The sequence below is a fragment of the Myxocyprinus asiaticus genome, chromosome 24 (genome assembly GCF_019703515.2).
Source record: "Myxocyprinus asiaticus isolate MX2 ecotype Aquarium Trade chromosome 24, UBuf_Myxa_2, whole genome shotgun sequence".
In the NCBI taxonomy this organism is placed as follows: domain Eukaryota; kingdom Metazoa; phylum Chordata; class Actinopteri; order Cypriniformes; family Catostomidae; genus Myxocyprinus; species Myxocyprinus asiaticus.
This window is the reverse complement of record NC_059367.1, coordinates 45277264-45290434: the sequence shown is the minus strand read 5'-3', so window position 1 is coordinate 45290434 and position 13171 is coordinate 45277264. Positions and strand designations below refer to the sequence as shown.

The following is a 13171-nucleotide window of genomic DNA, read 5'->3' as shown; positions in this document are numbered from 1 at the left end:
CGAGGACCCGATGGCAGTCGAGGAACACTCTCCGTGTCAGACCAGTTGGATGCAAAGGTCTTTTTTTTAATCTAACTGAATAAAATTAGAAAAGCACTTTCACGTTAGCAAAATGATTCATTCTTATATAGGACTGGACACTTAGAGGAGCGAGATTAATCCAGTGGTAACACTGAATATTTGCTTGTAGACATCTGAACATCATAGAACAGCTTACATCATTTTTATAATCTCTATTATAGGTTTAATATTTAGAGATGGTGCAACATATAAATAACGAAAATCAGATCTGAAAACAAAACAATTTTGGGGAGTAACTAAGTAGTGATGTTACAAACTATATTTGTTAGCAGTTTTCAAAACGGAGTAGCTTTTTCCAAAAAGTAGCAGTGTATCACTATTTTTGTAACATTGTATTGTACAAGTAGTTTTACAGCTGTGTGAGCTGGGGAAAAAAATCAAACACGCTCACCAAAAATGTTCAGTTTCTCTCCCTTAAATAAAAAATAAGGTTGTCTCATTCATTCTCTTGAGTCCCTACGAATAATTTCATTAAATTTTTGTTGCGACATACAAGATATTATCAATGAGCGTGTTTACATGCACAATCTTACACTGATTATGCACGTGTTTTCAAAGCAGCATGCAAAATTTGGTGTGGATCGGACAATAGGTGGCCCTATAACAATCAGACATGTTAAAAAAAAACACTAAATCTCTATGGTTGTTTACCTGTGATTGCTGAAAATTACATTGCTTTATCTCTATTTTAGGTGCTTACTGGCTATCAGAATAATTCTTTAAGTCTTGTAGCACATGCACTTAAAAGGCCCAATGCCGCTTGAACCTGGTAATTCCTGCTTGCAGCTATATTTATTATTATTATTATTATTATTATTATTATTATTATTCTGCCCTAAAAGTGTCTGGGCAGCAAAAACTGGACGACCTAGAGACACCAGACTTGGCAGGATGGTTCCAATCCTTTTTGTCATTCTCACCAGGAAAGTCTATTGACATGTGGCAAATTTCACCAATTTCTGTTTTCAGCAACACTTTAAAATGATCAGGTAATTCAACACTGAAGGACAGTACAGGTGTAGTACCAATTTTGTCCACTAGAGGGAGACATGAGATAGGTAATACTTGAGAGTCTTTAAACCTGTCAAAGAATTCCCTTTACTCTGCTGTGTGTTATGTATCAATGTGTGCATAAATTATAACAGAAATAACACCTAGTCAAAAAAAAACAAAATAATGTACTTACTGCTATATTCATCTAATTTGCCAGATGCACTCCAATAGTCGAAAGGACAAAATTCTAATGACCTAATAGCCTGCATTAGCCAAAGACCTTATTCACAGTGGCAGTGTATTACATTTTTGATGGGAATGAATACTGAGGCTGAAATATAGACTGCATGTGCTGTATGAAGCTATTTAAAGGTTTTAGGTCACATCTAATATTCAAAACTTGTGCTTTGTGGAGTTTCTTGTCTACTGATTTATAAAAAAAAAAAAAAAAAAAAAAAAAAAAAAACATTTTTTGGAAAGATTCTTTTTTCAATGTTTTGTCCTCATAATGATCCAAAATGCTTTAAATAACAGTGCAACCAGTTAAAGAAACTGTAAGTCTCTCCCTCACACTATCATTTTCATCTGGTGAAAAATACAACTAAAAAACTGTCATAACTCCGCAGCCGTTAGGTCGACTAAGTTCAAATTAAATATGTACTTTCTTTGTTTCAAGCTAACATATCCTTAAAATATTGATTCAACAAATCAACCAAAATGGCTGCCAGCAGCCAATCAAATTTCAGCAACTAATAACTTGAGTTGTGAATGGCCGATGATCATGAAACGTATTATACACAAGCAGGGTGTCTACACAAAGCTGTATCTAAAAATTTGTGAGAATTGGCAACACAATGGCACTAATAAGCTAATACACATTTTTGCTAATAACTCTGGAACCATATAGGCTAGAATAAACTTTGTAGTTTTTTCTGAATCCTTCAGTGCCCCTAAATCATATGGTCACATGGATTTCCATTTTTGCTTCCTTTTAAAACTTCCCTTCCAATCTGACTTTTTTGAAAAACCTACTTTTTCAAACTCATCCAAGGTTGTTTTCCTGATTTGCACGAAATGTCATATTTATCATCTACAGACCCTCCTGACAAAAAGCTATCAAAAGAATTTTGATTCTGTAAATCGTTTGGAAGATATAAGCCAATATATTTTTGGGTGTGGCCTATAATGACTAATTGGCCTATATATTGTGAGCGCAAGATTCAAACTTAAAACATAAAACACACGGACATTCTGAGGTCATGTGCAAGATTTCATAAATTTATGAAGCTATGGGGAGCTATGACTTAAGAAAAACCTTTGCTAAGTTGCCATGCTAAGTAAAGCAGTTGAATTTTGACACCAAGACAAATGTTTCCACAGGATCTATTCAGTAAAAATATGATCATTTTGATAATAAACACCTAGACAGTCTGACACATGCTAAATTTCACAAATTTGTTGTCAGCAACACATCAAAATTATTAGTTTATTAGTTAACTGTGTGAATTACAGATGCAGGATGTTGTACCAATTTTGTCCACCAGAGGAACACACAGAACAAGAAATCTTTCTACAAAATTCCCTGCTTCAGCAAAGCAATCTGTCTACCATGTGCAGAAGTTTTGGTTTGCAAAGGTCTCCTGGCTTCTTGTTTATTTGTTAAGGAAAAGTCTGTTTTTCTTTATGTGATACTGCTGTGTGTGCGTAATATTCATCATCATCATCATCATCATCACTGTTTTAAATGCATTTTAGTGAGTGTTAATGTTTAACTTAATTGATTTTACCTCAGAAACCTTTCCATTGAAATAAGTATGTAATACTTGTAATGCTTATAGACTCGACTGATTTCTCAGTTATTTATCATCAAAGGTGTTTATTCATATTCTCAAGTTTATTATTTGTTAAATATATCTGTAAACAAAAAGCTTAGTTAGCTCTTCAGTACTATGAGGAGCGCACCTGCAGGGCTGTAACCCGACACCATATCAGTGAGATATACTCACTCACTATAATATGACTGCATTAATGTGTACATTGTGAAGTGTTAGCCTGCATGTGATGACACTTAACCATAAGTTACTCGTGCTCAAAATAATACCATCACAGTTAAAACATATATTTGTCAAATTCACAACAACACAGCATAATGCAGCATTTGCTGACATGAATAAAATGTGCTATGAATGTTCCTTTGTCGATACATTCAGCTGTAACTTCACAAACATCTCCAGCATTTACACAGGTCTTGTGTCAAACGACCTACACCAGAGAACAACTAATCGATTATTTGCCAAAGTTCCAAAGTTCGTGGAATAAAATATATTCAGAAGTTATTTTTGAGGTCAACTAAATAAGGCTGCAATTTATTTCGAAAGAAACAGCAGAAAATGTATTACTTGTATATAAAACAAATATAATCCTCAAAACAATATTGATAATTCAGTATTATATTACAATGAAAAACTTGACTGGGTCCCACAGTAATATTTCAGTATTATGCAATGTCCTACTGGGTTCAAGTCGTTTTTGCACACCTTGTTCATTCACAAAAAATGTTTAAGCTAAAATATACATAGGTAAATAATGCTATTTATTAGGCTACTATGTATCATTGTATAGAAAATATAAATATAAAAGTGCTTATCAATGAAAGTGATTAGATCTCATTCTCCTTTTGTTCAATTAGTGAAAAACTGGGGAAACATGCCGTTATTATTTTTTAAATAGATTTAGCCATTTCAGAGGAAATACATACAGTAATTATCAAAATGCTGAGATAATATCTGAAGCCATATTGCCCAGCACTAGTTTACTGCACCTTTTTAAACCTGTTTTGTTCAAGTAATATGACAACATTTATTCTTTACAGTATTATTGCTCTGTTTGATTGTTATGCTGATTTCTGTTGTTCTCACAGAAACAATACACAAACCTAACATGCACAGTCTTTACTTCACAATATACATTTGAAATATACTCTGGAGTAGCTGCCATTCTTTCTAAAAGTATATTTCGGCGAACTGGTTTACAAGCAGTCCATTTATGTACAAAAACATATCAGTATAATACATTATAGACTTACAGTCTCTTCAACTGCACGTGCTGAATGAAGCCATATAAAGGTCTTAGATCACATCTAATATTCACAACATGTGCTTTGTGGACTTTGTTGTTTACTGATTTGTTCATTTTTAATTTATTGGGTAAGAATCTTTTTTCAATGTCCACAAAATGATCCAAAATACTTAATACCTTAAATACTAAATAACAACAGCAAAACCCACTCTCATTTTCATCCCATCAAAAACCAAATATGGCGCTACTGTGAATAAGGTCCATATGTGCTTGGCCCCCGATGATTGCCGCTTGTTATTATTCTTCTTCCTCTGACTGGGAGTCTATTGCAGCCCATAGAACCGTATTGTTAAAAAGTTGTGAAATTTGGCACACTGATAGAGGACACTTTCAATGTTACTGACCCAAATTTGGGGTCTCTAACTCAACTTTTTCAAACTCCTCCTTAGACCGTATGTCCGATTTGCACAAAATTTGATGTGTATCATCTTACGACTAAATGTTACCAAAAGCTTTTCGATACACTAAACAGTTCTCGAATAGCGCTCCAACGAATTTGATGGCAAGCCGCCAAAAAGCATCTGAGGCTGTATCTCTGCAACACTTTGCCGTATTTTCATGAAACTTTGTGTGTAACATAATGACCCAACCCTGACCTCACCATATTAACTTGGGACAGCGCCACCTATTGATTAAAATTTCATAATTCATTGTATTTTAATTTTAGCAATTCTACCTGTGTTCTTTATGCTGCTTTTCTTAAGTCATATCACTGATGTCCAGTGACACTTCCGTACATGCCATATGTAGGTGGGCTTGCAGCTATATTTTCCTTAATACATTGATTTATCCAATGAGGGTTACATACAATTCTGACTTAGAATTATGCCAAAACCTGATATCTTGGGTATTCTACCATTTGGAGCAGCTTTCGTGTCTGGAGAGTGCCTATGATGCCTTTAAATGTGATGAAAACCCCATTTCTCTAGGTTTTGGGACAGAGCGAATGTGCTGATGTATTTTAAGATGCGTTTTAAACTCATTTTTGGGTCTTTTCCAAAACCTAGCGATCTTTCTCCGGATGCAGCTATTTAAGATATCACAGGCGCACTCTCAATGTGAAGGCTGTTCCAAAAGGTAGTTATCTTAATTACAGGGTCTATAGAATATCATAAAAAGAAAATCATTGGAAGTCACTTTTTTTTTTTCTTACAGCTTGAACTCAAAACACATTAAAAAAAAATTTAAAAGTTGCCTTTGGCCTCTTGATAGCTTCCCTGATCAATATCCTCATGGCACGGTCATCCAGTTTGGAGGGACGGTGCCATGCGCTTTCCACTTCTTAATAATGCTCTGAACGGTATTCAGAGGGATAGTAAAAGCCTTTGAAATCTTTTTTGTACCCTTCTTCCGAAGCTGTGCCTTTTCCGCAATTTTTTCCCAGAGCCCTTTTGAAACCACCTTTCCAACCACAGTGAATTCTTGAATTCATTACCATGCACTACTAGTAATGGAATTCTAATGGAACAGCCAGTTTTATTTTGAATTAATCAAAACCACTCAAACTGATGTCAGGTGGGGGCCAATTAGCCAGGTATGTGATCTGAATGGTGACTGGTTGCACCTGTGCAAGTTTGCAATGGTTAATCTTAGGGGGATGATCGCTTATCTAAACCAGGTATTTTACTAATTCATTATTAATAATTGTTCAGATTTTGTTTTACATTATTTTCACTTTGATTACTTTGAAGGTCTGAAGGTTTTAATGTGTAAATACAGCTGGAAAAGGTTAGACTAAATTTATTTAACTTTCCAGGGTGTAATGTGACAAATGATAAGGATTTTTATAAGGTATGATGTCTTTCAATAGCTCCTTGTCTCTCACACTGCATGAACCAGGCTTTATCCTCAACCTCCTGCTTATTTGTTGCATTCTTTAAAAGCAAATGATATGCAAAGTTTTTTGGTGTTTATTAGTGCAATATGAATATAAGATACCTCTCGTGAGAAAGAGCAGTGCTGAGCTGTTCAGCATCAGCCAGTTGAAATCGTATGATTATAGTGACAGCTAACGGTTTAGAGCAGCAAGCAGACAGTTGACACAGCATCCGTGACAGTAAAAAGTTCATTCTGGTTGAGTACCTGACTCAGATCATGTAAAGTGCTCAACAAAAATAATTCATATTCTGCTTAGAATTCCACGTTTGAGGTTTGAAACTTGGGAAGTATATTTGGGTGGAGCAATGTGCTTTAACATCATGCAGTAACACACTGCCATGGTGAGTGAAATTACAGACCCTCCCTTCAGAATCCAACCTCAAGTGGTCACAGGAAACGCATCTGACGTAATAAGCAGGTGTAAACAGTGACCTGTCTCACATGAGCACTTGTGGCCGAATCACCTGAGATGGGTGTTAAAGGGTTATTTCACTCAAAATTGAAAATCCTGTCATTTACTCAATAATTTTTCCAAACCTGTATGACTTTTTTCCATGGAACACAAAAGAAGATGTCAGGCATAATACAATCAGTCACCATTCACTTTCGTTGTATCTTTTACCAATACAATAAAATTAAATGGTGACTGAAAGTCACACAGGTTTGGAGTTAATGACAGAACATTAACTTCTGGGAGAATCATTTATTTTAATACACGGTGTAGACAGAGTTTATTTATTGCACATGGTTGTATGTGGTCACCTTGAGTCAGTCCCCCAATGCATGGCGTAGATCTTTGCCAAATGTCCCCTCAGTGTCCGTCTAGTGCGCATCTGAATCCGCCCCACAGGCTCAATATTGGCTGTGATCTACAGGAAACAGGTGAAAACAAAAAAAGTATAAAAAAAAAACTCAACCCTCAATTAATTGAGATTACACTAGAAGTCTGGAGCTATTTGCTTGCATGGGTTTCTGACTCTTTAGTCTTACCTGAGAGAGCGTGGCGTCCGCGCATGCTTTCCGTGCATCCTAAAGAAGAAAAACTCTGATTAACCCATATTCCCAAACAAGTCAAAAGATGTGGCATCTGTCTCAGAAGCTAGACATGCAAATGATCCACATATGTTAGCTTTGCCACTTGGATCACACGATTTCAGCAGTAGGAAAATTCTTCAGTCTACAAACTGCATCTATATTTGTTATATTTGAAATTACGCTAAAGTGTAAATAAAGTGAACACAAGAACATCATTTGGAATTATCCGTCAATGTTTTCAAAATGTAAAAAATAGCAGAAAAATTTAGGTTAACTTCTGAGTCATTTACATAAGGTAAACATTGACCCGCCACACAATAAGGTAATAGACTACTTGTCTTGGCGGTTAGTCAATTAGTACTAATATGGAGTGGGATTTTGGACCAATGAGTTTTTACTGTTGGCAGAACTACCCAACATTACATGAATAGAAACCAAATAATCACTCAAATGTCTTATCATGGATGATTTGGATAAAAGCTCACTTTATCACATCGCATCTGGTTAGGACACGGTATCGGAGTAAAAACAAACAAAATTAATCAGGGTTCCCACTCTTTTCAAGGCGCAATTTTCCAATACATTTCAAGGAGATTTATACAGCCAACAATTGTAATATTTAAGCAAAATCACATGCGTCCATTATTTTATTTTGCCGTTTGTGTTTTTTTTTTATGGTAGTTTCTTACCTCAAGATAAGTAGTTTGCTCCATGGCCCAGTGTGATTATTAATCCCTGTAAAACTGTGATTTAAATAAATATACAGTCTGTATGTGCTGCGCACTTCAGAGTGCTCTCACACACAAGCGTGCACATGATGATTGTGATAAGGTGTTTTCAGTGTATGAGCATACAGTGTACATCACTTGCAGATTATTTATTCAAATAAATCAGAGACTTTTTTAGTTTAATTATCACACTAGGACATATCACAGCTTTAATTTGATTAACTATACATTCAAACATTCATTTTCATCCAAATAGGTCATATTCCATGACTTTCTGCATTTTATTGCTAATGTCATTTATATGATTCCGTGTTTTCCACATACTATAAGATGTCTCCGATCATTTAATTATTGAAAATTAATTAACATCCCGAGGTATTAAGGCCAAATCACCATGTTACCAACCCAGTGTGAATTAATTGTTTTTTTTAAATCAGTGGTCCGACTGTCATCGTTGTCTAAAGTTTATAACTCGCAGGGATGCAAAATCATGGGGATGAAAAAGTTGAGAATAACTGATCCACGAACATGTATTCAGGGTATTTTTTTTAAAGAATAAGCTAAAAGCACCAACTTAAGCTATTTGAATTATTCAAGTATAGCAACTTATCTGCACAATTGTGAAAAATTAGCTGCAATAAAGGGTATTTTGGTGTGGCTTGCTTCTGTTTCACAAATTTGTTGTTTCATTGATTGACAAATTTTCTAGAGATGCCACTAGGTGGCGACAAATGAGCATCTTATGTGCAATGAGTGATTCATTGAATCATCATGTTCACCACCGAAATTTGCCAAGAGACTTTGTAGTGTTTTAGCATTATAAGAACAAAGCAGATCTATAATTTCTGTTCATTTTGTGAACTGGCGAGCATGACTTTTCATCCAAAAAGACAACAATAATAGTCTAATAATAATAATATCAAAAACATCCTTACCTTCTCCTTTATTCAAATTTGCATGTCAAATCTATTGACTTCAGTACACATGTTAAGAACAAAGCAGATCTACTGTGTCATTTTCCAATAGTATTTAAACTGCTGAGCATGACTTTTATCAGAAAAGACAACAATAGCCTAATAATAATAATTTTGAATTTCAATAATGTCCTTTCATCCTTGTAAAGCACATTTCACATGTGTTGAGTCATCAACGCTCTATTCAACTCCAGCGTCAAGCAGCGCTTTGCCCTCCACATGACAAGTGTTGCAGAAAGTGTCAAGGAGGAGCAAATATACGAGCTTCCCACGCAAGAAAGCGGGAGGAGTGCACAATAAATATTGAAAACATTTATTTGGAAGAGAAAAAAAGACAATTGCTTTGCAGAAAATGAAGGACTCGACTCATTTATGTTTATGTCTTAGCGTTTTTAAACAAAAAAAATTTAGTGAATGCAATTACTGTTGGAGCCGAGATTGCACTGATGCATCACTTCGTAGACTTCAATGTATTTGGCGGAGCTGACGCGAGTCTTGTGAAAGCCCCTCAACATTTATAAACATCAGTCACTTTTACACATTAATGGCTCTTCCGCCCTTTTCTCTCCGTGATAAACAATGTAGACTCACATGCCAATGCTGAAGTGAACGAACAACATGCCCGTCTCATTCAGTCGGTCGGTACATGTACCAGGTCATTCAGTTTGTTTATGAAAGAGAAGTTTCACGAGTGCCGCTTCTCAATGTGCTCGCGCTGCTGTAGCTGTAACCAATCATTTGACTATGTGCCTCGGTTGGACCACAAATGCCAAGCACACGATTGGCTGCTGCTGTAATCAATCATGAGGGTGTAAGCACCCTTAACCTTTAATATTGTTTCACAATCCGCAGCCACCAGCAGTTTGTGTATTTGACTCCTATTCCGAGTCCTGATTGCTACAATGTTTTTGTACATGTAACGTAAACCTTGCTAGCAACACAGTCAAACCATTTTATTATACTAAAATATGTTCCAGGACAAATAATTATTTTCCAGTATATTTAGGTATTTTTTTAATTTTTCATGACTTTTCCATGACTGGAAAACTGCATTGCAAAGTTCCAGGTTTTCCAGGATGCGAGGGAACCCTGTTAATGTGTAATATGATGAGTGAATGTGAGAGGAGCCTTTATTTTATTGAGAGTAATGCAGATGTAGTGTGTGATAAGTAGGGATGCACTGATACCACTTTTTCAACACCAATCCCGATCCGATATCAGTGTTGTTTTTTGCATAATCAGTTTACAATATCTTTACATTATTGTGTGGAACTAATTGGGCGTACTCCTCAATATGTAAAGAAACACAAACCTCTAACTACACATTATTTCAATATAAATGTATAGCTTATTAAGAAACACTTTATTATTAACTAGTATACTGGATAATGTAGCAGCAAAATTAACAGTAAATCCAGTATATGTCATCAGTAGAAAAGAAGCCATTTAATTTTTTTATTTGCAAAAAACATTCAACTTGTATCTGGACTTTAAAGATTCAGATCTCTTTTTTGTTCAATTTAGTTGTAAGATATCAGTCCACTTTTCATTCACACAGTTATTTTTTGGAACCCATTCAACTTAAATATTATTATAATTTGTAAACAAATGATAATAATAATAATAATAATAATAATATATTATAATAGTAATATATAGTAATGTATCTCAATCATGCACCTTTAACTTTTAAACCCTCACGCTTTTATTTTGACATTCTAAACTCTCCATTAAGTCCTGTATGTGTCTGTTTGTAGGCAAGTTCACAGTAGTTTAATTCGCTTCTCTTGTGGCGTTCTAAATGCATATTATAAGTTAACCGAACTATTGAGCATCTACATCTGAGATGTTGTTCGTGAGAAGCGCTCAAATGTTGCGCAATGCGTGAAAGCTAAAAATAGCCGCGAGTGTGTGTGTAAACAGAGCTGGAACTGTGCGTGCATTTTATATATTTACTTATAAAACACAGTCTTTTGTGATTCACTTGTTCATTCAAGTGGCTTTGAATAAAATGCACGAGTCATATGAACTACTGTAATGGTGTTTTTATGGTTCTTTTATGTCATTTTTTTTAGCTTGACAGTAATGAACATGACTAGCACACAGTACCAGATTAGGATTGGGCTCGTCGGACCGATACCTGATCCGTTTAAAAACGTCAGCATCGGAGCCGATACCGATCCAGGTATCGGATCAGTGCATCCCTAGTGATAAGTGAATGTGGGTAATGGAAGTGTGCTATATATAGTGAAGGTAACAAGTGTATATAGTGACTGACTCTGATCTGGTTCTTGAGCTGTTCAGCCTCCTGACGTAACTGGTCGAGTTCGCTCATTTTCCTCTAAACGATGGGCTTCACTCAGTCCAAACACTGGCGCTCACACTGATCTGTAGAACAAAAAATACAAAAATAAATAAAATAACTGAGCAATCAATCATTAATCATATACAAGAGAAAAATAGCCAAGTAATTCCAATTCCATGTTGAACAAACAGAGACAAAAAGTATTGGCTGGTGTGGCACGTTAATTTTGGCCCCTGAATATATAACTATTGGAGCTGTCGAATTAACACATTAATTTAGTGTGATTAATTATATGATAAAAAATTATGCGTTAAAAAAATTAACACTAACAATGAATAATACTTTTGCAGCATCTATTAATCTTAGTTAATGTTAATTTCAACATATACAACTTTTGATTTTAACAATGTATTACTATACAGCTCTGGAAAAAACTCAAGAGACCACTGCAAAATGATCAGTTTCTCTGGATTTACTATTTATAGGTATGTGTTTGAGTAAAATGAATATTTTTGTTTTATTCTATAAACTACTGACAAAATTTCTCCCAAATTCCAAATAAAAATATTGTAATTTAGAGCATTTATTATCAGAAAATCACAACTGGTCAAAATAAAAAATAACAAAGACCTCGAATAATGCAAAGAAAACAAGTTGATATTCATTTTTTAAACAACACAATACTAATGTTTTAATTAGGAAGAGTTCAGAAATCAATATTTGGTGGAATAACCTTGATTTTCTATCACAGCTTTCATGCGTCTTGGCATGCTCTCTACCAGTCTTTCACATTGCTGTTGGGTGACTTTATGCCACTCCTGGCGCAAAAATTCAAGCAGCTCAGCTTTGTTTGATGGCTTGTGGCCATCCATCTTCCTCGAGCACATTCCAGAGGTTTTCAATGGGTTTCAGTTGGGATGGCCATGACAGGGTCTTGATCCGGTGGTCCTCCATCCACACCTTTATTGACCTGGCTGTGTAGCATGGAGCATTGTCCTGCTGGAAAAAACAATCCTCAGAGTTGGAGAGCATTGTCAGAGCTCCTGGAAGCATGTTTTTTTCCAGGATAATCTTGTACGTGGCTTGATTCATGCATCCTCAACAAAGACGAATCTGCCCAATTCCAGCCTTGCTGAAGCAGGATCGGTGAAGATCTGGGGGTGTCCAACAGCAATGTGAAAGACTGGTAGAGAGCATGCCGAGACGCATGAAATTGATTGAAAATCAGGGTTATTCCACCAAATATTGATTTCTGAACTCTTCCTAAGTTAAAACATTAGTATTGTGTTGTTTAAAAATGAATATGAACTTGTTTTCTTTGCATTATTCGAGGTCTGAAAACACTGCATCTTTTTTATCTCAATAACCATCCTGTTATTTGACACTTTCACTCCAGGATTACATTAATTATGGCTGACTGTGAATAGTGAATTTCTACATTGGAACTGGTACCTGAAAACTTTTGTGTTTGAATAATGCTGGATCCAAACCACTAGGTGGGAATAGAGGGAGGTCAATAATAAGGATATGTTCAATTATATGGAACAATTTTTTACTTTTAAAGCCACTTTTTGTTTTTCCCTAAATGCTTTATATCATATATGTGTATATTGTGGCAGCAGACAAGTATAAGAAATATCTGTAATATTTCTACATATTAGATTATATTTACAATTATTTTAATTATAAGATAGTAAATTATCTTTATTCGGAGCCTTTCTTTGTAAACTTTAATTTATGCAATTAATTCTATTAATTATGTATTTAATTCAAATAAAAATATTAATCAATAGACAGCCCATATATATATATATATATATATACACACACACACACACACACACACACACACACACACACACACACACCATCATATTATATTATATATGAACACATTATGTTATGACAGAATGACTACATTATCCTGCTTATTATTAGGAGTGTGCAAAACTACCAATTTTCATAATTGACTAGTCGGTCAGTTGTTGGAACAACTAGTCGACCAGTCTGCGTTAAGGATAATGTATAATTGGACTCCG

General features: G+C 35.1%; 1 protein-coding gene across 3 annotated transcripts in view; it reads right to left on the bottom strand.

Moving 5' to 3' along the window:
- The window catches only part of LOC127415228 (guanine nucleotide-binding protein G(I)/G(S)/G(T) subunit beta-1), an 80618-nt gene that overhangs the window by 21512 nt on the left and 45935 nt on the right, over positions 1–13171 (bottom strand). For all 3 annotated transcript variants that reach the window (XM_051653884.1, XM_051653885.1, XM_051653886.1), the window contains exons 2-4: positions 11106–11215; positions 7081–7119; positions 6853–6959 (exon numbers count right to left, since the gene is read on the bottom strand). In XM_051653884.1, the coding sequence (XP_051509844.1) occupies positions 6853–6959; positions 7081–7119; positions 11106–11162 (203 nt within the window). In that variant the 5' untranslated portion in view covers positions 11163–11215. The remainder of the gene's footprint in view (positions 1–6852; positions 6960–7080; positions 7120–11105; positions 11216–13171) is intronic.